Here is a 27,101-nt window from a genome sequence, read left to right as displayed (position 1 = left end):
GGCCCCGCCCCCGCGGCGCCGTACTTGTACGCGGTAGCAAAAGAGAAAGTAAGCAGGAGGATGCGGCCGGCGCGCGGCCGGCGGCGCGGGGCAGCGAGCGCCAGGCACAGCGGCGGCCGCGCGGGGCCCCTCGGCGCGGGACGCACCGGAGCGCGCCGCCACGCGCCGGTACGGGCACGGGGCAGGGCGCGGGAGCGGGGCTGCGCGGGGCAGGGCAGGGCAGGGCAGCGCAGCGCTGCCCAGCCGCGGGGTAAAAGTTCGCTTCTCCGCTTCTTTTTCCCTTTTTTATTTTTTATTTTTTTATTATTTTTCCTCCCTTTTTTTTTTTTTTTTTTTTTAGGGAGCTCATCTCTTTGCCTTACCTTTTATTCTTTCTTTTTAAACTGCATCAGGAGAAGGCGCTCGCTGCTTTCCTTTTATTATCATCATTATCATCATTATCATCATTATTATCATTACTATTACCATTATTATTATTGTTTTTTTTTGGGGGGGAGAAGCCGCGCCGCAGCTGCCCGCGCTCTGTCCCGCAGCTCGGGAGCGAGCCCCCCGGCGTGCTGCTGGAGGGGAGCGGGGGTCCTGGCGGAGCTGTGCTGGGGCCGGGTGGCTTCCCCAGCCCTTCAGCCCCTTCAGGTTGCGCTGGGCTTGTTGCTCTTCTCCAGTTTCTCATGGAATTGGGGAGGTTTCGGGGCTTACGTGCTGTGCTGTGCGGCAGGGGCTGCGAGCCCGGGGCACTGGGGTCCCCTCTGGAAGCCTGGGCCTGGGGCTGCTGTAGCCCCTCCGGGCAGGTGGGAGAGCCAGGCATGAACCCACATTCTGTAAAGGTCCCCAGAACCCCCTTTCCCCTCCCTTTTTTTTTTTATTTTCTCTGAACTTTGCATTTGAGTTTGCCCCTGATCATTTACTGAAAAGTTAATCTTATTTCTGCTTGCTGGAAGAGTCGCGTATTGCCACTGAGACGTTTGGCTCCTGTATGCTGCTCCCAGCAGCAGAGTCGGTCCCAGAGTTGTTTCCTTTGCTTACTGCAAGGAAACGAGAGTGTGCCTCTTCATCGGGTGCATGCCTGGGGTTTCAGAATAGCTCAGCACCATCTGTATGGATACAAATGCCTCCCCCCCCCGGGTGTAGCAGCACAGTCCACGGGAGCTGCATGCACTTGGCATTCCACTCGCACGCATGCAAGGAGCTGGAGTACTTGCTGTGGGACTGGAAGGGCTCTTCAACAGCTACTGCAGGCTGGTAGCTGTTGGAAGGGACTGTTAACCTGTGGGTAACAGGTATTGATGGAGTGGTTTGTAGTATCAGGAGGCTTATGTGATTTCATGATCTGTTTTCATCACCTTTTTCTTCTCCCCATTCCCCCTCCTTTTTTTTTTTTTTTTTTTTTTTTTTTTTCTTTTGCAGGGTGATCTTGAGTTCTTCCTAATTCGCTAGTCCTCAGCCTCCTCATGCCTCCGTCTCCTTTAGACGATAGGGTAGTGGTGGCACTTTCGAGGCCAGTGAGACCTCAGGATCTCAACCTTTGTTTAGACTCTAGCTATCTTGAACCTGCCTCCTCTGCCAGCGAGAGCCACTCCAGTCTGCTCAGCGCAGCTGTCGTGTCCCTAAAGACTGCTAATCTCACGTATATGCCCTCATCCAACGGCTCTGCACGCTCCCTGAGTTGTGGATGCAGCAGTGCCAGTTGCTGCACTGTGGCAACGTACGACAAGGACACTCAGGCCCAAACTCAAGCGAGCACCAGCAGCGCCGGAGCCCCCACAGCCTGCCCCGCCAACCAAATGGTCAACAGCAATGAGAACGCCGGCAACTTGAGCCCCCTGGGTGGAGTGGGGAGCCCGGTCTCGGGCACCACCAAGCAGCTAGCTAGCATCAAAATCATTTACCCCAACGATCTGGCGAAGAAGATGACCAAATGCAGCAAGAGCCACCAACAGAACCAAGGGCCTGTCATCATTGACTGCAGGCCGTTCATGGAGTATAACAAAAGCCACATTCAAGGGGCTGTCCACATTAACTGTGCTGACAAGATCAGCCGGAGAAGGCTCCAGCAGGGCAAGATCACCGTCTTGGACTTGATCTCCTGCCGGGAAGGCAAGGACTCTTTCAAGAGGATCTTTTCCAAAGAAATCATAGTTTATGATGAGAATACCAATGAGCCAAGCAGAGTAATGCCTTCCCAGCCACTCCATATAGTGCTGGAGTCACTCAAGCGAGAAGGCAAGGAACCCCTAGTCCTAAAAGGTAACCCCCCTCTTTGACCCACATGCTGTGCATGTATTTGGCTGTACTCTTTGCTGGGGGTTGAACACTCACTGTGGCTGTTTATCTCTAGGAAGCGCTGTGTGCCTCAAGTGGCACACGAGTGGCAAAGCAAATGTCTTCCATGGCCAGATCATGGAGCTGGAAGCGCAGCAGTGGGGAGATGCTCCCCTTTCTCTGACTGTTGTCCTTGAGTAGTGGAGGGGGTGGGAGCTGGGAGAAGAAGGAAACATGCTTCCTGGTGTCTGTCTATGTAGACAAAGAATTTCCCCAACTGTTTTCTCTAAATATTTATAGCCTGAGGGGCAGAAGTCCAGGAGGGCATACTTCTCTCTTAGTCACCAGATTGACCTTTACTTAGCAGACTTATTTTAGTCTATATAAAATTGAACTCCTAGGTGCTAGGGATGGGCAATGGGGAGAGCAAAAGAAGGGAAAAATAAAGACAAAGGAGGCTGCTTAGTCTAGGGCATTGCATCATGGACCAGTTGACAAAACTTGAGGAGCCGTCAAGCCTTGTTTTGGTGGTATAGGGTCAGAGTAACAGACAGAGGGAGATACTCCTCTAAAAAGGGGTCTGAAAGGGTAGTTAGTGTTCATGTGTATGTATGGATGCACACTTTCATATGTATTTTTTTTCCTACTTGAAAGGCTTGTGTTTTAATGAGTTCTTTGGCCTATCCATTAATGTTCAAGGGGGGGAATGTGTCCCACCAATTAAGGCAGCATCCAAGGACACTTTTCCTTTCTTCCCTTTCTTCTGTAGCTCCTATCTCCTATTTATAATGATGCTGTCCTCTAGATCAAAGCTCTTTGCCCCCTGGGTATTTATACCATTTGGAGGCATAGTTGATAGAGATTGGCTATGGTACTGAGAAACTGTGGGAGTTGTTGAATACCTCATACTGTATGTATTTAATTCACTTCAAAGTAGTAACTTTTACAGGAAAAAGTACCCTGCATGGTGTGGCAGAAGTATGGATTGGGCTAATGGTTTAGCTCATTTTCTCTGTTTTAGTTTCATACGCTTCTAGGAGCTAAGAGTTCAGTGAGGTACTCGTCTTCGGCTAGATCTTGTGGAAACTTAAAATTGCACTGAACTTTCTTCTAACTCACAGCAAGTGTTGGGTCATGCTGGGTTGACTAACACTTGCTGCAGGTTCACAGTATGCTTTTGAGTGTCTCGGGTCAGACGGTGCCCTTTATCTGTGTGACAGAGAGAAGAGGTGCTTCGCAGAGGTCTCGTCCCTGAGGTCTCCTCTCTCTGATGGTACTCATTCTGTTGCAGCCAGGCATATGGCTTGTGTTGTGTAGTCTGGAAGTCTTCCTGCCCTTAGAAGGCAGGCATCTTCAGCACCCCACTTCTCTATGTTTCTCTGAAAACACTGCAGCTCCTGCCACCACAAACTGGCAGTTTTTCTGCCCCTGACATAGGAGGCGCCTACTGAAATGGGTCCATGGAGCTGATGGGCCCTGTGGGCAGGTCGTGGGCAGCCCCTGCTCCCACCTTCCCAGGCTGACCACTGCTTTCTGGGTGCTACGATGGGTTTAACTGGTTGCTCATGGGATTACTTGGGCCATTTTTGGTCTTCAGCTACTGAGAAATGTAAGCATCTATTTCAAAGACCTGCTTAGGAGAAATCCCCTCCTTGAGCTGTTTCTGCCAGCAGACCTGGAACTGTGTTGGGAGACAAAGGAAGCCAAATCCCTTGCTTTCTGGGTGTAGTAATTGGCAGGGCTAGAGCAGACCTCACCTGGGGAAGTGCAGAAGGGAGAAGATACAAAAACAAGAGTGCTCCTGCTGTCACCTTACCTCCCTCCCTGTCTTTGAAGTGGGGCTCAAAGTGTGCTCAGCTCATGGTAAAGCAGCATTTAGAAGGGATCAGAAACTGAAAGAGAGCCTAAGGAGTGGTACTGGAAGCATTCATTATTCAGTTTCACTGATCTGTTCAGTTTTTACTTTTCCCTCATGCTTTAGTAACCCAGGAGCTGACACCCGGTGGGCCTGCACGCCTGTGGGTGCAGACACCAAAAAGAGGCCGGGGGTAGCTCTCTGCCTGTCTCTTTCTATTTTATTTTTTTTTCCCTTCAAGTGGTTTTTCTCTCTTGCTGCAGTCCAGTCCTAATTTATTGCGGCCCATCTGATCCCGTGTTGTGTTTGCAAACACCGGTTGCTAGCCGCGCTGGCCAACTCCACGTCCCGCTGACCCGGTGCCACATTCTCCATCTTTGGTGCGGCCTGGCGGCCCGCAGCCGCCCCGCTCGTGGCGCGGTGTCACGTTGTGGGGGGAACCCGATCAGCAGCACGGGGTTGGGTTTCAGCCCGGGCTTACTGCTCGCCGGGTAGCGGCGTGGCCCCGGGTGTATTTAGGGTTAGGTGCCCCAGTCTTTTTCAGTCACAGATAAACTCCTGCGCTGTTTCCAAAGGCCAGACTGGTCTATAGATAAATGTATGTATAGGGTGCCTTATTAGGCTCCGGTTAAAAAGAGGTGGTCTGATTTATTTTTAATGTAGCAGACCGATATAAACTGACTGACAGGAGAGCGCTGGGGCTTTACGGGGTTTTTAAGAGCTCTGTGCCTCCTTTTGTGTCTCTCTGCTACTTCCTTTAACAGGGAGTGTTTCTTGTCACAAATGAAGATTGGTATCATTTTCAATTCAGCTCTTCAGAAGCAAAGACTTAATCACTTCTTTGTACAGAAGCTATATCAGTCACTTAAATAGTGGTGTAACTCTTTTTTTTTTTCTTATTTTCCCTCAGAAAGATACCATGTTCTTAACACTGTTGTTACATGGGCATTAGCAGCTGAAGCCATCGGGGCTGAAGCTACTATTCATATCTTATATAAAATATAAAGCAGTCGTGTTTTTCCCCTGCGTGCTCACAGTCATTCATGCTAGACTGGTTTTGCATTTCTACTAAAACCTAAAGGCCTTTCTCTTTGTGTATGCATCTTTTTTGCCTAGTATTGGGAAGGAGAGGAGGTGAAAACAGTGATGTGAGCCTGGCCCCCATTCTGCTTGATGCTGATGGCAAAACTGTTGCTGAATTTGGGGAGGAAGACCTCAGCAGCCCAGGTTATCCTGGATGGCCTTGTGCCTGCCTGCCTTCCCACAAACTCAACACCTTGTGATGAGACCATTACAGGAGAACACCGAAGTATTTCTGCCTTACTGGAAGAATTTGCCTTCCTTGGGTGTGTTAGCTCATAGTGAAAATGGCCTGCAGTTTTGGGCTTTTCGCGTGCTTTATTTTGCTCCTGGGACATAAAAATAGGAAGTAGGAAATGCATTTGCATTCAAATGGGAAGTATGATTTTACACAGAATGAAATGTTTAGGTTTGGAGTTGAGCATCTCTTTTCAAGTTAAATTAAATCTACAAATGAACTGAAAATGAAAAATTGAAGCATCTGTGCCAAAACGTTTCAACAGCTTTCAACAAGAGAAGTTGCTTTTGTCTCCCTAGTCAGTGTCTAGCGCTGTTGGTTTCATCTTACCCTTCCTCCTCTGCCTTTTCGAGCCCCAGCTGCAGGAGCCCTGTGAACCCATTGAAGTCTTGTACTCAGTACTCAAGCTCCTGTGTTTGACCACAGGGAAAGACAGAATCCAGAAACAAAGATGTAAGATGTAAATTTGCTAATAATCCATTTTTTCCCCCTTTGTGCTTTAAAGCGATAGCTGGAGCATTTCAAGGGGCGATGATAACAATTAGTTGCTTCTCTGTTCTTGTTCCTGGTTTGAGGAGCTTACTTGTGCTCTGGTTTTCAGTCTTGTCATTGCTCATCTAACAGGGAAATAAATTAAGTGACTGGGTCTCAATAGCAAGGCGTGTAAAACCTGCCAGTAAAATCCCTTCAGGCTTGCTGCCACAGTCTAAGAATAACTTCAGATCTCTCACCAATGCTGAAGTCACCTATCAGTGAAGTTGAAACAACTACAAAGGGGCCAAGAAACCTATAAAAGGAATAAACATGTACCTGTTTTATACTCTCCCATGTCATTGCAAAATACTACGATCATTGCCTTTGGAATACCTGCTGTCATAATCTGTTGCAAATACATGATTTATTATTATTAATTATGTAATTCAACAGTGCCTGTGTTACTTTAAGCCCTAATTGAATTACTCTGCACAAGTATATTTGAGAGTAGAACTTGACACAACGGTCAAAAAATCCAGCTGTCCAATTAAATATGTGCCTGGCACTTATTTCCACTGGAGATCTCCACTGAATAATTATTAGGTCATGGTTGAAATCGGGAAATGTGTATTTTTAAGTGTTAAGTAATACATGTGAAACATCCAGTGTGTTTAAAATGTGTTCCCTCTGTGCTGTGGAGGAAATTTGGCCTCATCAGTCACTGCGGGGGGATGGTACGGGGATGACACTTCTCCTGGCTCTGTAAGGGATTTTACCTTCAGTTTTCAGAGGCTGATTGCTGGACCTGAAATACACTCCTCCTCTCCCCTGCCCCTCCACCTTAAGGTAATTAAGTTATCAGCCACAACACTTAAATGAGTGGGGTGTATGCATGTACACCTTTTGCTTATAGATAAAATGGGGTAATAGTGGTGTTTTTTTTGTTTTGTTTTGTTATGTGTTTGTTTGTGGTTTTTTTTTTTTTTTTTTTGAGAACAAAATCTTTTCTTTACCTGAAGTGGAAGGCTTCTTCAGAAGATTGCACCACTAAATTTTCCAGTTCAACAGTAATGGAAAGTGTAGCATTTCTTCCCAGATGATGGCATCTTAAAGTTTGAAGTGCTGGATTGCTTGGTACCTGCCATGTTTTGGGAGGCAAAAGGAGCAAAGTCCATGCTTTGGAAAGAGGCGAGCGTGAAGACTTCTCTTTTTAGGTGTCCAGTTTCTAATACACTTGGAAACCAAACTAAGAATCAAGAAGGAAACTGTTATATTAGCCAAATACCTGTAATGCTAGTAAAGAAAAGTTTGGCTCCAGCTCTGTTTCAACTGAGGAGACATCCTCTGTGATGCTCTTAGTTTATATAAGTTGGGTTATAATTAGCTGAAAGCCTTAAGTGCTGTCCTTCCCCTGTCATGGGTGAGATGCTCTACCAGTAAGATCTTTGTGCCTTTATAGAAGTGCTTACCGATGTTTTATGGCCTTTCATTCTTAAAGTGACCACAGCCTTTCTGAGAGGCATGGGCTGGAATAATAACTGAATTTGAGGTTTGAGCAGTGTCTGTTTTTTAAATAACACAGATACTTTTCTTTTTTAGAATATGTATATGCTTTTATTTCTTTTAAAGCAGTGGCCACTCATGCATTTTATTTTTTCTTTAAAACTATGCTTAGGAGCACAAAAGTTTCTTTGCCTTTTCAATACCTTTTGAAGTGGGGGATCAGCCACTTGTCTTCAGGCTATGACTCTTTACTTGGTGAAAAGCCATGTTACAATTTTTTTATTTACAGAAGGAATTCTTAAGTGAAGAAATACCATGAATGGGAGCAGTGTGCGCACGGTCTTAACACTTGAATCTTATACGTTTATCAACCAACCAACCAAGAAAGAAATATCCATCGTGAGCTTGCAGGGTGATAGAAGTCTTCCTGCTTAATGAAACAGATCATTGTTAATCTGTTTAAAGGATGACCTAATGCTTTGTTTGTCCCTTTGTGCAAAAGATAAGATTATGCGTGGTGCCTTGGCCTTTCTGGGTTGTCTCTGGTAGGCTTGGAGGAACACTGGCTGCAGAAAACACAAGGTTGACCTGAATATCACTGTGGTTGTTTGCCTGGAGCTTTGTTTCTAGGTACTCACCTGAAACTGTCTTCAATGTTTTATTTTTAAAACATTTATGTACTGTAGTAAGTACAGAAAGTTAAACTTTTTGTGAAGTAAACCTGAGGTGCTTGATCAGTCAGGGCTGAAAGAAGTGCAGATATCTTATGGCTTGTTCCTCCCCTGAAATTTTGAGCCGGTAGAGAATCCTATTCAGAAGAAGGTGAGTAAACGTGCCCTCTTGAGTACTGCATTTTCTTGCTTCAGCTTCATCTGGCAGGTCTTTCAAGTGGTTGCCTCTTGCCTGTGAGCTGTGGCCTTGATCCAGTAAATTTCTTGACAGAGTTTATAATGGTAGAGCTCTTCGTGCACCAGTGCCTCTGGGATTTGGCTGGGGTGGAAAACTAGCCACAGTCGTGGCTGTGCCTGTCAGTGTAGCAGTACTATGTGGAGGCAGAATGGGAGCTACTATGAAAAGCACACATGTAGGGGCACTGAGCCTACTTTCAAAATGTTTCATTGGGGTTATTTCTGCAGCTTCAACATCCCAAGGCAATCATGGTCTCTGCTGTGTGGCCGATTGATACTCTTATGCCCCATGAGCTTCAGCAATGAATCTGTGGGGATTTTTAATGCCTTGTGACTGTTCAGTACAGGAAACTCTTTGCTTCGGCCGGTATCTGTGATAAAGGCAAACTCATGCCTTGGAAGCATCTCAGCCCTCTGGAGATGGTTTTTGTGCATCAGCTCTGAAAGCTGTTGGTACCCAAGGAGTGAAAGTCCCTCAGGCAGGTGGTTGCACACCTGGCTCTGGACCTGTACAGCAGCATTTTAAGGGTTGAATGGGAGAGGAAGATGGGAGTAGTTCCTTCCCTGTGTGGTGCAGGAAAGGGGTAATCTGGCTGGAGGGATAACTGTGCCTAGATAGCAGAGCAGCTTCAGGGCCGGGGAGCTCTGACTAAGCGCACACAATAGGCTTGCTGTGAGGCCTTGGACAAGTCACTTCAATGTCTTTTTTCTTTCCTTTTTTTTTTTTTTTTTTTTTTTTCCCTCTTTGCACCATTTCTAACACTGATCTCATCTCTGACTGTGATCTGTGCTAAGTGTCATTGAACCAGGTTCAGCCATGGATCTTCCTGGCCCATGAAGTGGGAGAGGGGCTTACAGACACCCTCATCCCTTAACGCTGCATCTCTGCTGAAGTAATATGCTGTAGGCTCTGATTTGTCTGTGGGTGGCTTTTGTTCATCTGAAAACTCAAGTTTCATTTTTCTCTCTCTGCTTTGTGAGCAGGTTATGTCCTTTCTCAAAAAAGCTCTCCTGTGAGTGGCTCAGATCCCAGAGGAGTACAGGCCTGTGCTCTCCTGGTATGGTGGTGCATCTAAGAGCACATCACAGCTCCTATTGTAGTCGGTGCAGCAAGACCTGAACCAGCCAGTCTGCAAGGACCATCCCTGTAGGTGCAGGTGCCACCCAGTCCTATATGTCCCAAAGGAATAAGCCTCCCCTTGCTGCTGCCAGGGGCACTGCTGGGCCTACGTCCCCGCAGCATCCTTGGCCGGGCTCCAGGCGGCTCAAGTGTGTGCACGGGGCTGTCCCAGCTGGGGGCCTGGGGCTGGAGCGCCCTGGGGGACTGTAAATCTGTCAGCACCTGCTGCTGGGGGGGCACAGAGGCACTTCTGGAGCTGGGAGGGCCTTCTGGCCAGGATAAAGGCTTCAAAGGAAGAAATTGGGTGAGGGACAGAGGGGAATAAATAAAATAAGATTAGGGGAAGGTGTTGGTTCCAACTTTTTCTGCTACAATCTAGCTTTAAAAAATATCTGTAACATGCCCGAGTTTAATTCACACTCCATTCACCATAACAGAGAAGAAACATTTCAAGTTAAATGTAGAAGAAAGAACAACAAATGCTACTCCTCATCTACAAATGAATTTCTCTCTCTCTCTCTCTCTCTCTATATATATATATATTTATTTTCACAATGGCTTTAAGGAATTTGGAAAATAAAGGATAACTTGCAAATTTCTGTCACATTAGTTGAATTGTTTGTCACTAGTTTATGTCACTGAAGTGTGATATTAAGCCTTAAGTGAGGAAGTGACCAATAATATTTTAAAGCAAAAGCTATTGTTAAGGCAGGTGACCTGTGTTGTGTCAATGATGGACTCTAATTTGTCTTGGCTGTTTTCTTTGCTAAGATAATAGGAGTCCTGTCTGTTCACTTGATTGAAATTAAGTTACTCTTAATTTACACAATAGAACTTGCTGGCATATTGTAGGTATAAATAAAAACACTTAATATGATTGTTTAGCTTGAGATTAATCTTCATAGGTATTTTCCTGTTAGCCCTGTAAGGTAGTATTACATCTCTATCAAAGAAAAACACAGTGCCTGTGCTTTCTGGGAAGTTTTCTTTATTTGTCTGTGAAGACAAGGAGACTCAGTTTGGTTTTGATCTAGATGAAGAGATTTCCTTGTTTGATTGCTGCTGAGTTTTGGATTCTGTAACTCTTCTTCCTTTGATCCTGGAGTGTAGGTTCTAGTTATGCTTCCTCAGCCATGAGGGTTGTCAGCCACCGCGTGACCCAGTGCTGTGACCCAATTTGAGTCTCCTGAAGACCAGGAAGGTGTGAGTTGCTTAGTGTTCAGCAACTGGCTTGATGTCATGAGGTGGGAAAGGCGTGCGAGATGTACAGCTCAGTGGTCCTGAGCCTACATCAACAAACAGTCCTGTAGCATACCGGGATTCAATTTCTGGTTGGGCTGGCCATGCTGTCTATGTGACGGCATGGGAGCTGGCCGGCACTTTGCTCATTCTGGTAGTTTGATGCTTTTATTTTAGGACAGTATGGCACTAAAATATCTCAAGGCAGTGCCCTTTACTTCTGGATTTTCTTCATGTGCTTCAAAATAGTTTGTTGGAAAGTGTCAAATGAGAGCCAGATATTATTATTTCTAGTCAAAAGAACAGAAACTCTTCATTTTTAAGAGGATTTAAATCCAGCAGGAATGAATGGCATTCACAAACATTGGTGTGTTACAGCAGCGCTCTGTTTTTCTTTCACATTAATGCAATGTACTGCTGGTGTTTCTGATGCAGAGGAACAGTGGTTTGGACTGGAAAAGAGCCTGTGTTCATTCTCGGGAGAAACAAATCAGCCTGCTTGGAGTGAAGCTGTCCTGAAGAGAAGAGGTTGCCCTTAAAAGGGTAAAGTGAACAAATAGATGGCTGACCCATGGAAATGTCAGTGTTCTCTAATATGTACTAATTAAATATAACTGTCCCCTCCTACACATGCAGATGTCTGAAACAGTGCCTGGTCTCTTCTCTCTCTTCAGATGTGCTGAGCCGGGGCCCTCTGAGCTACCTCGGTCCTTGCACACCCCAGAGCATGGGCACCGCCGCTGCTGGCTGGCTGTGGGTCAAGCAGTGAGGGTGGGCAGGTTGCTTTAGGAATGCATATGCTGATAGGCAATCATGGGAGGCAATTTAATGTGAAAATATAATATTTATTTAATATTATGTTGAAATTTAAAATAAGCTTAATAATAATACAGATTGAGCACTGATATTTTGGGAAGGTCTGTTCTGTTCTGCCTGTCTGTGAAAACAGACTTATAGCTCTTTGTCAATATAAAACAATTTGTGGTATCTTTATGACATTAAAATAGTTTCTGTTCCCTCCCCCCTCACTTCCCTTTCATACATAGCTTTAGCATTTCTTGATGACCTTTTTGTTAATATGATTTCCAGCGGGAGCATTTCACAGTAGAAGTATGTATTCCTTCAGGGTTTATGCTGACATTTCCAGTGATTATTTAATTGGACCTCATGTTAGCTTAAATCCCCATGGGAGAGCATACTTTTGCTATGAGAAGTTGTAACGTGTCTAATTTTGAGTTTCTGCTATAAATGCTTGCCCTCCAGGGAGGGTAAGTCCAATCCTCATCTGTCACTGCAAAATTGTCACAGTAGTGTGTTTGGGTTGGGGGACTGACTTTCTTGTTCCAAGCTGTGCTCTTTTATTTATTTATATATACACATATATATATATATACACATGTTCTTTATACTGAAATCAAGAATATCTTTTCCTCTTTCATCTTCCTGACTGCTTTCTGAGAATAACTTTGAAGGATGCTGTCACGTGGTGTGTTTTTCTTCCCTCCTCTCTTTTCTTCTCCTCTCTTTCTCTCTCCTGTGAATGCTTTTGTTTCTCCCACATGGACAGACTATATATCCCAGCATATAGGGGATTCTAGTTACAAAGCTGGAACCACTGTCCTGAATTCAGACGTGGTCCAGAAGTGTTTACAGTGACTTCTGGAGGGGCTGGCAAGTTGTCCAGAAGATACCATTAATGCTTTTGGAAGAGCTGTTGAGTGAGTTGGGGAAGGGAGGTATGTAACTTGCATAAGTGGCCTGTGTCCCAGGTTTGGAGTTTGAGGCAAAACCAAGTTTGACAAAAACAACAACAAAAAAAAAAACAACACACAACTTTCAAGCAAAAATACTAACGAACATTCCACAGCAGCAGGTTAAAAAGAAAATTAATAAAAATTGCTTGTTTCTAATTACAGCTAATGGATGATCTAGTGCTCCTCTGAAGAGGAAAAGCAAAGGGGTAGAAGCTAGTGTTGGGAAGAAGCAACTCATGTTCAGGTGTGGGAGACATTATGGGAGAAAATGCATTTGAACGAGGGTGGAAGCATGACAGGAGGAAATAAGAGGAGCTGAGCAGAGGCAGTGTCCCTTTGCAAAGGAAACTGCCTTCAGTGACCTCTCTCCTGCCCCACTGGGCTGTGTCCTTCAGGGCAGCAGCCCGCTCTGTTCCTGGTGTTGAAGTACTAGATAACAGTAGATAAGATTAGGGGCTGCAAGAGGCCAGTAGGAGAGGATGTGCTGTAGCAAGGGGCGTGAGATGTAGTGAGTTGAAATTAGAAATAACATGCAAATGCATGCACGTATGCCTCAAAGCTGGGGGTGGAACTTATCGGTTTATATCTGGTGTTGCACGCTTGACTTTTAAAGGGACCTCAAAGCAATTGTGTCAAGGATGTGCTTGTAACTCCTGTAGGCCAGAGCTTGTCTACAAACCAGCCTCCCATGGTAGTTCACAAATGGAAAAAAACTGACCTTGCAACTTCTCTGGAATGCATGGGTTTGCTTTTTTGGGAGTTTTTTTTTCCCCTTTTTGAAGTGCTGTTGGCAGCTTGATTAGAGGGAGACTAGATTAGATTGAGTGTATCAAGGTGGAAGCCGTTCTTTGTGAACTATGTTTACTTTTACTTTTTTGTTTGTTTGTCTAAAGCTTTATCTTTTGTGGCAAGGCTGATGCCAAATGCTGTGTGGGTGACAGGGAAAGAAACCCTGCAACGGGTTGTTTGAACCTCCTGTGGACAGGCAAGAAACACACTTGTAGGACTGGCAAGTGAGACGTGTCTCACGTTAGCAGCTGCAGAGTAGAAAAAAACCTGTAGTTATTCATGCCTTTGCATTCCCCTGCCCCCCGATTCTCTAAAATCAATGTAGATTCTCGAAGCCAATGAAGATACTTAAATTGTGAAAAGGTGGTGAATGAGGTTTCTGCTCCAAAGGGCTGAACGTGGCTGCAGTTATTGATTTATTTATTTATTTTCTTCTATTCTTCAACAGCAGAAATAGTAATGTGTAAAACAGCCTTGGCATCACTGTGTTATCTTTGTACCACTGAAGGATGCATATCCCCCTGCATTATGGGCTCAACCTCAGTTTAATCTCCATCCAATGTTTTTATAAAAAAAAAAAAAAAAAAAAAAAAGGCAACAAAATTTCCTTGAAGTCAAAGGAGCTACTTCTAATGTCATCTAGACGAATGTGGTTCGATAGGTCCCCACCCTGTTTGAGAGAGAGAGGAGTTGTCCTTCTCATCTCTGCTTCCTGCTATGTGGGCCAAATACAATATTTTCAGCCGTGGTGCAACTCCCGAGCTTTCTACAGCAGTAAGGATGAACCCTGAGCAATGCTCACCAACAGCTGCAGTGAGGAGGACGTCTGTCTCAGACAGGAGAAACACTCCTGCAGTGACATGCTTGAGTTAGCGCCGTTGCTCTGAAAGATTTGGGAAACGCAGTTCTCTGTAACCTACTGTGGAGCTCTGCTGGGAAAATGGCTGTCTAGTGATGCGTGAGGAGTCTGGATGTCCATCCTTTCAGTACCTATGTTGTGGTGATGGCTAGATCTTCCACTACAACATCGTTTTTGCTCTTGTGCTCTCTAGGCATGCTGCCAGTGCCTACAGGCCCTAGTATTGCTTTTGGTACCACGTAGGCCTACCCCTGCTTGAGGCAAAAAGTGGAGAGGGGTTGAGAGAGTAACAGAAGAAATGTGGAGAGCTAGGGATTTTACCTGTGTCAGACAACACAGAAATAGCAGAAGGAAGATGTACGCTTGGTGCACCCCTCGTCAGGTTACAGCTCAGATACAAGGCCCTTTGAGCATGGCCATCAACCTCCTAGGCATGGCGTTGGCTGGTGGTAAGGAGCCGTGATCTGGGTGGCTGTCCACATCCTGAGAGTGGGTTTGGCCACTGCTGGCAGAACCCTTCTTCAGCCTGTAAAGCTGGTTTTTTGCCCTGGGGGGGAAGGAGGCAAGTAGCTGTGATGGATTCGCTGCTAAAAGCGTAGCCGAGCGTGGAGAGAAGATGCATAACAGCATGACCCAGATTAGTTCATACTAATCAGCGGGTGCCAGGTACATCCTGCCCATGGTACAGGAGCAGCAGGGTGCAGGGGTGGCCCCAGGTCTGCACCTTCCTGCCCGGCTGGGCAGCACCCTGCCTGCAGCACACCTCTATTTTTACATGCTGGAGCCACGTTTGTTTAACCTTGAGGCGTCCTGCGCTTTGAGTCGACTTGACGCAAAGTCATCTGTTCATTAATAACACAGAAGCAGTTTAATTGTTGTCTTAGTGGAAAAATACATGAGACTGTCATCAGCTGTTGCTTCTGGCAGTGCTTTTCTGCAGTAATGTAAATAAATGAGGTCACAGGTTTAAAGGAACAGGCTGTACTTGCACAAATTCGAAGTGTGATCTTAAACGGATACGCACCAGTTCCCTGAGTATCTCCTATCTTGGTGTTAGCTTGTGCCCTACACGCTAACTGCTTAAAGCTGTAACCTTTTAATGTTAAACACAATCGCGGTTGAGCTGTAGGGGCTCGATGTAGTGTGTAGGTACTCGCAGAAAACCTGCTGAGTGGATGTGCTAAAACTTGGGATTCGTTCCTCAGCTATTGAAGCTCTCAGTCACTCACTACAAGCTACGTATCACCATATTCTCCAGTGGCCCTACCTGTGAGAGCCTGGCACTTTGGGAGGGGTGGAGGTTGCAGCCCAAATATATCTTTGTCACAACCCTGTGAGACTTCTGCTTTTGTTGCATGTGTGCTTTAGTTTGGTGGGTGGTATTTTTTTATTTTTTTTTGAGTTGGCTTTGTGGTATTGTAATTGAGGACGTGTGGATCCAAAAATCCATCTGAATAGCTTTCAAAGCTGTACAAAAGGCCTGTTTGTCTATGGGGATCACATGTTCTATCTAAATGTGGATCCCACATCTGCAGTCTGTCATGTATAAAAACACGTTCCTGTTTGTAGTTGTAACAGGAACACCCAGTACCTGCTGCTCTCAAAACAAAGCCCAGCCGTGCACATGAGGTGATGTAAAGGTAAGTGCAGGTGTTACCCTGTGGTCAGGTTACTTCATGGTACTTGCCTCTGCTTCAGCTCTCCCTCCCCTGGGGGGAGAGGGAGCAATGTAACTTACTCTCTTTACTGTGGGGTAAGAGCCTGTTTCCAGGTAGGAAGCATATTGTATATCTATAAGAACATATCATAAGCCCACATCCTAACATATATATGCTCACACCGATGAAGAAGTGTCACGGAAGACATGGGAGGGGGGCAGGTGTTACTGAACTGCTTGAATTTCTTTTAGTTCTGTCTTCCCTTAAAAATCACTCACACAAAATGCGTGCAGATAAGCGTCGTTGGTTTTGCTCTGTGTAAAGATGTCCGTTCCTATTGCAAGGTCACGGTCGCTTGTAAAAACTGGTTGCTTTGTTTCTGCCATACGTTTTTGTGCCTGTTTTGCATCAAATGCACCCTTTCCCGATAGCAAATGACAGACACCGTGTTTGGCGTGACTTTTATGCGAGCATCATGCTGCTTGTCTCTCTTCAATTTGCTCAGAGCTGCCCTGGCTCCCGTCCAGCTGCTAACCTGGCTTCAGAGCACTGGTGTGAGCCCCGGGCTCCTGGGTGGCTGTGGAGCTGGGAAATGTGCGTGCAGCTGCTGCCCAGGCGCTGCGCAGTGGGGCGTTTGAGAAGCATCAAGCAAGATGTTTATGGGCAGATGGCTGCAAAAAAAAAAAAAAAAAGAACTTGAACAAACAAGTATGAATAGCTGGAGTGTACACAGTGCTGACTTAAAACTTCCTAAAAGTTTTGACGTCTCAGACAATCCCTAGTCTGTTGTCACTTACTAACTGTTCTGGCAAGGCAGGGTGGTGGAATATTTCATGCGGCTTCTGTAGTGATAACTGCAAACCTCTCTGGCTCTTCACAACAGCAGTGAGCAAGAGCACTGGCTTCTGATGCGTTTCACTAGATAGCAGGTCAGCCTGTCTGCTGTGGGCATCCTACTTCTATTATCCTTTTCCCTTTTGATAGAAATATCGTGGGTTTCTAGGTGCACTGGGCATCCTTGTGTGCCTGTCACTTCATTTGGATTTGGGTAGGTTCAGGCTCCCAAAACCTGCCCAGCAGCTGTTTTGGAGAAGAGCATGCATAAAAACACTTGGGATGTTCTCCGCATCTGTTTATGGGCAATATCAAATTGGCTGTGTGGTTCAGGCTTTTTACCTGATTATTACAGCTACGTGGTATGTTTAAAGATAACAAAGACAAGTTACAAGTACAGCACTCTATAGAAATGGACACTGATAGCTAGTCTAGCTGCTAGCGTTTTTGTTTTGTCAGTGGGTTGCACCTGAACATCCAAATGTCTTGTTGAAAGTGGCTACACAGTTGAGCATAGGCTTCGTGGCTGGAGCTCAGACTGTACTGCTATACATGCTGATGGTCCTTTCCAGTTCATATATTGCCTGTCTGCTGAGGCTCTCTGTATATGATGAAGGCTTTCAGTATATTGTAACTAACAGCTGAAAAGCTGCTTCTAAATGCAGCTTGCTTTTGTACTGGTGAGAGGCTCCTACCAGGTTGTACCCCTCACCCGTGTTCCCTGCCACCGCCCTCACTAACATCTCCTTCTTGCCCCAGGTTTGGGAACGCTTGAGCATCTTCACTCACTCTCCCCTACTGCACAAAGACTTTAAATGATGTCTTCTGCATGCTGTGTTTACCATTGTGTCCAAAGTCCATCCTTCTTTGACTCTTTCTGAGTGGTCATAATGAGCTTCTCTTGGGCTTGTTTTGTTTGTTTCTTTATTGGAGGTAGTCTTTCAAACATGGCAAACTAGAGTATTATGCATGCACAAGCTCCATTTAAATTATGCTAGTGCCATGTAAATTGACTAGGAGTGAGGATGGTGCATGCTAAGTGTGCGGGAAGTGGAGTTAAGGAGCAGTGCTGCTGAGGCATCTAGATCTTGTTTTGAGGCCTGAGAGGCTGATTTCAGCACAGACCTAAGCAGAGCTCCTACTGTTGTGTTTAGAGTTAAGCTTTATTCCAACAGCATCTTGCTGCATCCTTTCTGGGCCCCAGTGTTCCTGTCCATTGATTCCTTGCTCATGTCTGAGATGGATCCTATCCCCAGTAACACACTGTTTCAGGGCTGTATGCTCCAAGAGTTGCTTATACATGCTACTCTAAACATTATATATGTATATGCTACTCTAACTTTGTAACTCCATAGCCATGAGGGAGAAAAACAAGGGGGGGTGGATGTGTGCTGACATAAGGTTTCCTCTTCACTAGCAGACACCAAGAAAGAAATGGTGGATGGAGCAGTTGTGTGCTTGGCTACTGCACTTGTTTGGGTGTCTTCTATACGATGTGCTTGGAATCACTTTCCAGCCTTTGGCCTGACACTCCTGCTGGAGCGGTGAGGATTGCCCTGCCCCTCCTGCTCTCTGCTGACTGTGGTGACAGCAGAGGAGTTCTGCAAAACGTGACAGGGAGGAGAAGACGAGGTTTTCATCCACTGGGCCCAAGCTCACACCAGGCACTGAGGAAGAATGGGTAACAGAAGTGGTGGTGTCTTCTGACCGGTGGGGCAGGTGGAGGCGACAGAGGAAAGATATAGTGAGCTCTTTCCTCGCTGCCTACAGATTGTCCATCCCTGCTGTATCTGCGAGGTGGCTGGTGAAAGATGATGCCTGCCACACCATAAGTGTGTCTGCACCCAAGTGATGAAGTAATGGGATCTTATCTCCACCTATGGGCGCTTCTTCCCAGAAGGCTGTGGAAGATCAGCACTGACCCTGGGGTGACTGAAGCTGCTTATTCTTTGGAGGTTTCCTTGGGAACCCTAGCATGCCCTGGGTGTCGTTTAAACAGAAGCATTTAAGTGGAAGGGATTGCTTACCAATGCAAAAGCAAAGTAAGAGTTGGAGAGGGGCTGGGACAACCAGAAGGTGGCTCAGGGTTCAGCGTTTAGCCCGGGCTGTAGCAGTTGGGTTGGGTGAGATGTCGGACATCTTCAGCATGGGGACTATGGACCATGGTCTTGCTTGTTTTCTTGAGCAGCCTGAAAGGATTTTTTCAGACCTTATCGACGCCAAGTGGTATGGTTGGCAGTTGAGCTCAGATTTTTATCCTTGCCCTTTCTTCTGTCCTTATGCCCCTGTTACAACAGCTTTGGATCTTTCAAGGCAGCTCTGTTTGTGCTTCATCCTGTAAACTCATTCAGATAGTGCATATGGGCTTTAATTGGTCTTCAGCCTTCCCAAAGACCTGGTCTGGGGCACTTGTACCCATCATGTGCCGTGTGGGGTGCCGAGATGGGGCCTGTGTGGGTTGCACCCTGTGGGCTGGCACTGGGACTTTGGGAGCTGCAGCACTCAACACTTGGGTATTGAAGTTCTTGGCTGTTTCTGATCCAAAGCCAGTGTTACAGCATGGCTTTAAAACCTTTCTTTTGCTAAGTCATCGTGAAAGAGCACCGAAAAGACAAATAACCTTTTTGAAGGAGGGAAAAAAAAAAAAAAAGGCAGGATGGTGACATTCAGCGTTTACTTTGGCTGGTGGAGCTCTTTCTAGTAACTCAAGTGTATTTCTCCCCCCTCCTGATTTTTTTTTTTTTTTTTTCCCTTTTTGGCTTTCCTTTGACAAAAGTGCAATTGAGTCTGAACACTTGGCCCGCCTCGGCAGGCTGCGTGACTCCAAAGCGTCCCGGTGGAAGAGGAACCCGTGCCTGTGCGGGCCGGCGGGGGGCACGGCGGCGTTCCTCCCTCTCTGCCCCTGCCTCCCCAGGGTGGCGGAGCCGAGCCGAGCCACCTGCTCGCATTACCTCATCGGCTCCCAGGAACCGAAGGCCCGACGCCGAGTGGTGCTCCTGGCATTGTTTGCGCTGGGAGGGCTGATGTCATGCCAGCTGATGTCAGCCCGCGCTTTGTGTAAGCGCTATGGAAACTGGGCAGGTGGGGAGCCCGCGGCTGATGTAACCGCCGGTCGAGGTGTGGAAAGGAGCTCTGCTTTTCTTCCCGGGGCTGGGGAGACACCCGCCTGGAGTGGGGGGAAAAGGGAAAATGCTGCTTGAAAAAAACCAGTGGTGTGACTTGCGGTAGAGCCGGGGGGAAACGTGAGCCAAAAAAGTGACTTCTCCCTTCCCCCTCGGACCCGTTTCCCAATCCATATTAATATCCTAAAAATAGCTCTTGCTGGATATTTTCAGACAACTGGGGCAGAAAAAGGAGAGCTGTTTGCCACATGTTAAGCGAGAGCCCTGGTTGCTGTTACATTACGAGGGGTGGTGATCCTCCTGTCGGGCCAGGTGCTGTTCTCCTGGGGCTGGGGGTGCCCTGCAGGCCTGCCCTCTGGCAAGCAAACTCCCTGCCCATACGAACAGGTCTTGATAAAAGGCCGACTTGCTGCCCTGTTCCAGTGTGCTTGGAGCTGTTTTGCTCGTGGTTTTGATGCTTTCCTTCTTGAGGGGAAAAAAAAGCCTTTGTTTTTCTTTCACCTCCTGCCACAGGCTCGCAGGTGAGGCAGTCCCGGCGCCCTGATGTTGCACAGAGCCATGTTCAGGGCTGACACCAGTCCTGGTGGTCCTTGGGGCATGCTCAAAAGGAAGGTGGGGCCGAAGCGGCGCTTTACCTGTGGTCTCTAACCAAAATATCTGCTTGGCCTCTCTCCCCAGGAGGACTCAGCGGCTTCAGGCAGAACCACGAAAACCTCTGTGATAACTCCCTCCAGCTGCAAGAGTGCCCAGAGGGGGGAGGAGGCAGCGGTGCGTCCGCGGTGCCCCCCACGCTACCTCAGTCCATCCCCACCACACCGGACATCGAGAACGCTGAGCTCACCCCCATCCTGCCCTTCCTCTTCCTCGGAAATGAGCACGATGCTCAGGACTTGGAGAAAATGCAGAGGATGAACATAGGCTATGTGATCAATGTGACCACCCACCTGCCCCTGTACCACTATGAGAAAGGCATGTTCAACTACAAGCGGCTCCCGGCCACTGACAGCAACAAGCAGAATCTCAGGCAGTATTTTGAAGAGGCTTTTGAGTTCATTGGTAATTATCCTCGGCTGAAACGATTCCTGTTTTTACCGTCTTCTCTCCTTACCTGTTAGTAAAGCATAATATTAATTCCAGGTTCTAACTTCCATGAAGGCTGTGCAAGGTCATATTTACTTCTGTTTAGATCGTCAGAAATGCTGAGCACCTTGTGTTTCTGCTGATTCTCATCTCTGGCACATCTGACTAAGTAGCCTAGGGGTACAACTTTATCCATTGATAGTGATGCTGGATCTCCAAATTTAGTACTTCTGAAGCCCTGCTTCCCCCAGCTGAGAATTTTTTTTTGTCATCCCCTCTTCCTGATTCCTTTGCATTTCCTAACCTTCACAGTGGCTTCCATCCAAATTTTTATATTCATTATTTTTAATGACAACAGAGTCTTCCCCAGCTCAGTTTTATGAGAAAACTGACAAACATTCACACTCCACTTATTTTACCATTAGATTTGTAACTTCGGAGTGTATGTGTGGGTGAGTGGATAGTGGTGACAACTAGTATTAATTAGCTTCAAACCCTGTAGGCTGTGAGAGAGTTCACAGTAGAGATGCAGCTCCATCTGAAACTGGGGAGGTGGCTAGAGTAATGAAGTTACCCACATTGCTCTGAACCTTACTATGGTCCACACAATGCACCCTTCATCCACATGCAGGGGGCCTGGTCAGTGAGGACATGGGGTAATACTGAAAGCTTTTGAGGACCTTTTCTTGCCCTCCTCTATGTATTTGTGGGCACAGCTTCCACAGTGCATGTACAGAGTTCACAACCTTTTGCAGCACGGTGGATGTCCATTGGTGCTTGTCAAGCCCAAGTACATGTCCTTAGAGGTTTTCTGAAACAGCCTGGATGTGGTGCAGAACCACAGGCATGCAATTTTTCTCCCTCTTGCTGAGGCTGGGCTAATCTTGTTACCAATAGTTCAGGCTTGATAATGAAAGACAAGATGATGAAAACATGCTTCTGTGTTATATCACAGCTTAGGTCCTTAGCTGACCCCATGGACTTTTAAAAGTGGACTCAGAGCTGTCTTCCTCTGTCCCTGCTCTCAAAAATAGCCACTGTTTATGGCTCCTGAGTGAGAGCATAGGTGCACAGCTCCTCTGAAACTTGAGACTGCTTGTGCTGGCTCCGTGGGGTGCTCTGGTGCTCAGCAAGGATCAGGTACTGGTCATAGGGCTGGGTCCTGGGGTGGGGAGTCCAAGCTCAGCATATTCTTCTGAGCCCATCTGCCTCAGTGGTGCTAGGACTCACTGCTCTGAAGCAGGCAGCTCTTGGGTGCTGCTGGGTCTGGTTGTGTTTTGCTTAGCAGGGGGTCGTTGTGCTGATACAGCCTGCAGGTAAGATGTTTCAGTGAAGGTGACTAGGTGAAACACTGCTTATGCTGCAGCCCTGATGATATACAGTGTTAATTCTCAAGTCTTCCCACAAGGAGCTTCCAACAGCAGCCATTTTGATTGACCTCTGCCATGCAGGCAACCAAAAGATCTCTGTTTAAAGTCATTATTTTCCAATGGCTCCTAACCCAACCCCAGCTCTACCAGCAGCACTGTCAGGCCTACTGATCACTATGTTCATAGGAAGGGGAAGAAGGCACCTTTTGGGGAGAAGTGAAGGGCTAGAGCCCTCTCTGAGGACAAGGGAGAGGAAGTATCACTTTTTTTTTCCTTAGGGAACAAAAACTGGGTCAGGAAATCCAGTAAAACCTAAAACTTTGAATTCAAGAAGACAGGATGATGCAGTAGGCTAAGGTTTCATAAAGTAACTGCAAAACTCCACTGAAGCCTTCTGGGGGTGAGAGGAAGATTTCTGTATCCAGCATCCCCGTGAACTGCAGGGTTAGAGCTCCTACGCCACACACTATGTTTTTTTTTTTTTTTATTGTTTCATGATCTAACCAAGAGCAGAGAAAGTAGCCTTGCTCTGAAAAGGTTTAGAAAGTATTTTAAAACCCATTTTGCTTCCCTTTTTAATAATTATAGCTCAAGGGGCTATCTTTGTTTTTAATAAACAAGTGTTTCTCCATTGAGTTTTTTTTTTCCATAGTAAATTTAGCCAGCTGGGGAAGTAACTAGTCAAAGCTTTCCCTCCCTCAGGGTAAACTTTTAAATTGCATTTGAGAATGTTTGTAAATGTTTAAACAGTAGGTCATTGGCATATATGTATATAAATAAATTTAAAAAAAAAGCCAACAAAACAAACACAAGTTTAGTGAAGATTAAAGCTGCAGGAAGTGAAACTGAAATGTGCAGATTGCCCAGATGAAGTTGATTTCAAGAGCCTCAGAGATTAGGACAACAAAGTGCATATATTCTTTGTTATGTACTGAATGTGAAAATACCTACTTCTGGAAAGGCATATTGCTTATCAAGGCAGGGAAGCTGAGATACTGAATAACACAGTGGTGTTGTGAGAGAGGTGGGGATGGAGCTCAGGCTGCCTTTTTGTGGACCTTGACCGCCTGCATAAATATTTGCTGGCAGTTCATCTCTAACAGAGAGATCTGCAAATGTGGAGATCTTCACTGTTAGGCTGGTCTGTGTGCTTCACCTGAATCATGGAATCATCTAGGTTGGAAGAGACCTCCAAGATCAACTAGTCCAACCTCTGACCTAGCACTAACCAGTCCTCCACTAAACCATATCACTAAGTTCTACACCTAAACATCTTTTAAAGACAGCCAGGGATGGTGACTCAACCACTTCTCTGGGCAGCCCATTCCAATGCCCAACAACCCTTTCGGTAAAGAAGTTTTTCCTAATATCCAACCTAAACCTCCCCTGTCGCAACTTTAGCCCATTTCCCCTCGTCCTGTCACCAAGGAACGTGGGAGAATAGACCAGCCCCCACCTCACTACAGCCTCCTTTAAGGTACCTCTAGAGAGCAATTAAGGTCGCCCCTGAGCCTCCTCTTCTAACCACCTGAAGAAACTGTGAAACCCATAGACTGGAGATGGAAGGGGAGGAGATGCTGCTGTGCCTCTAAACAGATAGAGGGGCTTTAACATCAAGTTACTCCTAATTGCACTGAGCTTTTCTAATTTACGAAATGGCAGAAACTTTATTTTTTCTGTTTTTCTCATTTGCAGAGGAAGCCCATCAGTGTGGAAAAGGTCTCCTCATTCACTGCCAGGCTGGTGTGTCCCGATCTGCTACCATAGTTATCGCATACTTGATGAAGCACACACGCATGACCATGACAGATGCCTATAAATTTGTAAAAGGCAAGCGACCAATCATTTCCCCCAACCTTAACTTTATGGGGCAGTTACTGGAGTTTGAGGAAGATCTAAACAACGGCGTCACACCACGAATCCTCACACCAAAGCTGATCGGCGTAGAAACTGTTGTGTGATGGTGAAGTCAACGAAGGGGTTAGCGTATTCTTCACCTAATTTAGGGCAGTGATGGGTGGGTTTTTCTTTTTAGCTTCCGGGGGGGGGGGTGGGTTGTGGCAGACTTTTTGTGAATAAAAACCTTTTTTTTGTGAGTAAAGGTTTTTAAAAGAGATCCAAGAACTTGGCCATGTTTGGGATGTGGTTGTGGTTTCCTTCCCAGGCACTGGCAGAGCAGGGAAGCTTTGAAGCAAAAGGAATACTTCTTAAAATCAAAACGAGAAGAAGAAATATTGGGCTTTTTTGTTTTGTTTTTTCTTTCTCCTGCTCTCCAGCTACTCATAGAGTTTATGGCTAAGTAGTCTGTGCAGGTTCATAGACTGAAGAAACCTAAGTTGAAGATGAAATGCAAATGGCCAAAACAAAGCAGAAAAGACTCCCTGAAACATGAGGGCCTTCATTCTGCAAAGGCTTTGCTAAAGATAACCTAGCAAAATGCTCACTGATGCAAAGGAGATGAGAGCAGCTTAAAAAGTCTGCAAGGCACTTTTCACACTCCTGACTCAAACTAAAGAAAAAAAAAAGTTTTTTTGGCGTGTTTCATGTTCCAGTTCTATTTTTCTATTTTGGGGTGTAAGGTTTTAACAGTAAGGGACTTTGATCATTCTATGCCATATGCCTTCACTGGCTTCTTGTGCAATAATAATTTGGGGTTTGTTTTGAGTGTTCAATCCAATTAGAGTTGGCTGCTCACTAATAATTAGATAATAATTTTAAGGTCTAATAGTGAAATGGCAGCCGGCTTGGTTCAGAAGGGATAAATGAAAGCAATTATTTTGTTCCTTTATATGATTTTGATCCTGGTTACAGTGCCATAAACCTTGTTACATATGTATATCAGAATGTACAAAAATTGAGAACAAGCAAAGTTTATTTAAAAATATTTTTCGCACAAAATATTGGTGTGTTTCAGTTGTCTATGTAAAAATAATTGATTATAAAAACAAAAAAATCCTTTGGAAAATGCGTGTCCTTTTATTTCTTTAGTGATTTTCCATTTGCTTTTTGTGGGATGGTGTGTTGTTTGTTTTTTTTCAGTGTACGTTGCTGGTATCTTTTGTTTGACATCTCCTTTTCAGTGTTTTATTCCTGTCCTCCGCTGGTAGAATGTTTTCTTTATTTCTTTCTTTATTTTTTGTTGTACTCTTGCATCCCTTGCTTTCTGTAGCCATGTTTCTCTCTCCTGGAAGTACATCAAGCTTGGAGCTGTTCAGCTGAATTGGCACAACTGGGGAGGGCTTTTGGGGACAGACCTACAGCTGAATAGTCATTTAGAAAAATAAGAAATAAACATTTTTTACTGATTCCTTTTCATTTCCTGCAATTAGCTTATCTTCTGTGCTACAAAACTATTTTATAGAAATATATTGGTCTCCTCCATGTTTTTTCCCTGGCTTCTCTACCGGCTGTTCCTTTTGCAGTTCCATGATCCCTGGCCACGCTGGGATGTTTCCCTCTCCTTTGCCCATCTTTCCCTTCATCCCTCCCCTTTTCCAGCTATGTCAGTGTTACATGTGGTGCATATTTTAGAGCTGGTGTTTTTTTCCCGACAGTGCCCCTTAGGTGGCTGACTTCTTTCGCTTTCCTTGTTTGTTATTTGTTTTTTTTTTTTTCCTGATGATATGGTATAACCTGATCTTGACTGTTTCCAAATCAAAGTTTATTTGTATGAGCCTAAAATGAGCTAGAAAACGTTTCTCGTATGATTCTGTTGTGCAAACTGATATATCCCAGGAAGCCTGGTAGATGTGAAGGTTTTTCCTAGATGAAAACCAATGTGGACTGAACCAAGTTTAAAACAGGACCTGTCAGAAAACTGATGTATAATCACATTAGACATGTATATTTTTGTGGACATTTTACTTAAAATGTTGTTACTATACAGATATTTTCTTGAAACTTATCCCTTTATTAAATTATTTTTCTACTGGAATTGATTTTTTTTTTTCTTTCCTATGTTGGTCCCTTCACTGAGATGCCCTTGGTGGCGAGCGGTGCCCAGGCATCAAAACCTCTCAGGCTCTGACCGTTCTGGGGCTGAGGAGTGGCTCGATAGAGGGAGCACCCTTTACCATCTGGAAATCTGAATGCCCCAGGAGGAAGAACATCCCCTAGCAGAGATGGTCTCCTTCCCCCTTCCCTTGCACTTGGGCTCAACCTTTTTCAGCTGTTCTCCATGTGTGGGTACACCTGAGTCGCATCAGTAGCTGACAGAGAGGTTAGGAATGCTCTTTGCTGGTCTGAGTTAGAGAAAGGGGAGACTAAGTTCAAGATCTGTGTTGCTGTACTCAATTTCCTTTGGGGAAAAACAAATCAGAGGTCCCTCACCTGTTCACTTGGCAGGTGTGGGCTATGAAGGCTTCATGGTGAAGCAATTACAGAGGGAGCGCGTTGTTACTGTATGGTCGCAAGGTCTGCCAACCACTGGTTGTAGGCAGGTGTGTCCAAAAGCACTCCCAGGAGCTGATGGGACAGAGATAGGAGCCACGAGGGCTGTGGGAACGTGCCCAAGAGGCTGGGAGTGTCTCAGCCTCAAGTCCTGACTGGCCACTGTCGAGCTGGCTCTCGGCATGGGCACCACCAGCAGCAAAGTCTCCCAGGAAATGAAGATGCTGATTCAGGAGGGAGGACAAAAATAAAGCACGCTATCTCCTGACTGAGTTAAGGAGGTAATCAAAGATAACGAGTGGCTGATGGCTGGCTCATTAGCAGGTGTCTGCTTTCCTGTGGCATGCTTGCCTGCTGTTCCTGTAGGTACCACAGAGGTGGTGATGGATGAGCAGGTTTCAAATGGTTTCAGCACAGCCTGAAATTGGTAGCTGATAATTGGAGCCCTTGGTTTCCCCCAAGCACAACTTAGTGTTCTGCCAGCAGTGGAGGGAGATGGTTCAAGCTGTGCTGTGGTCCAAGGAGTGGTCCCTGGTGCTGCCAGCCTCTGTTTGTCCTACTGATGGGTGC

General features: G+C 45.9%; 1 protein-coding gene and 1 long non-coding RNA gene across 2 annotated transcripts; one reads left to right on the top strand and one right to left on the bottom strand.

The window, feature by feature from the left end:
• Positions 1-45: 45 nt before the first annotated feature.
• On the top strand, positions 46-25,107 carry DUSP10 (dual specificity phosphatase 10). Its single transcript, XM_084512981.1, has 4 exons — positions 46-168; positions 1,405-2,244; positions 20,371-20,748; positions 23,838-25,107. The coding sequence occupies exons 2-4, from the start codon at positions 1,449-1,451 to the stop codon at positions 24,101-24,103; spliced, it is 1,440 nt and encodes a 479-aa protein (XP_084369107.1). The 5' UTR covers positions 46-168; positions 1,405-1,448; the 3' UTR covers positions 24,104-25,107.
• Positions 22,581-23,824, bottom strand: LOC311433652. Its single transcript, XR_014690874.1, has 2 exons — positions 23,671-23,824; positions 22,581-23,298 (listed from the first exon to the last, which is right to left on the bottom strand). It is a non-coding gene; the product is annotated as an uncharacterized lncRNA (long non-coding RNA).
• Positions 25,108-27,101: the final 1,994 nt, after the last annotated feature.

The sequence above is a fragment of the Aythya ferina genome (genome assembly GCF_964211825.1).
Source record: "Aythya ferina genome assembly, chromosome: 3".
Taxonomy (NCBI): domain Eukaryota; kingdom Metazoa; phylum Chordata; class Aves; order Anseriformes; family Anatidae; genus Aythya; species Aythya ferina.
This window is presented reverse-complemented; position numbering and strand designations above follow the sequence as displayed.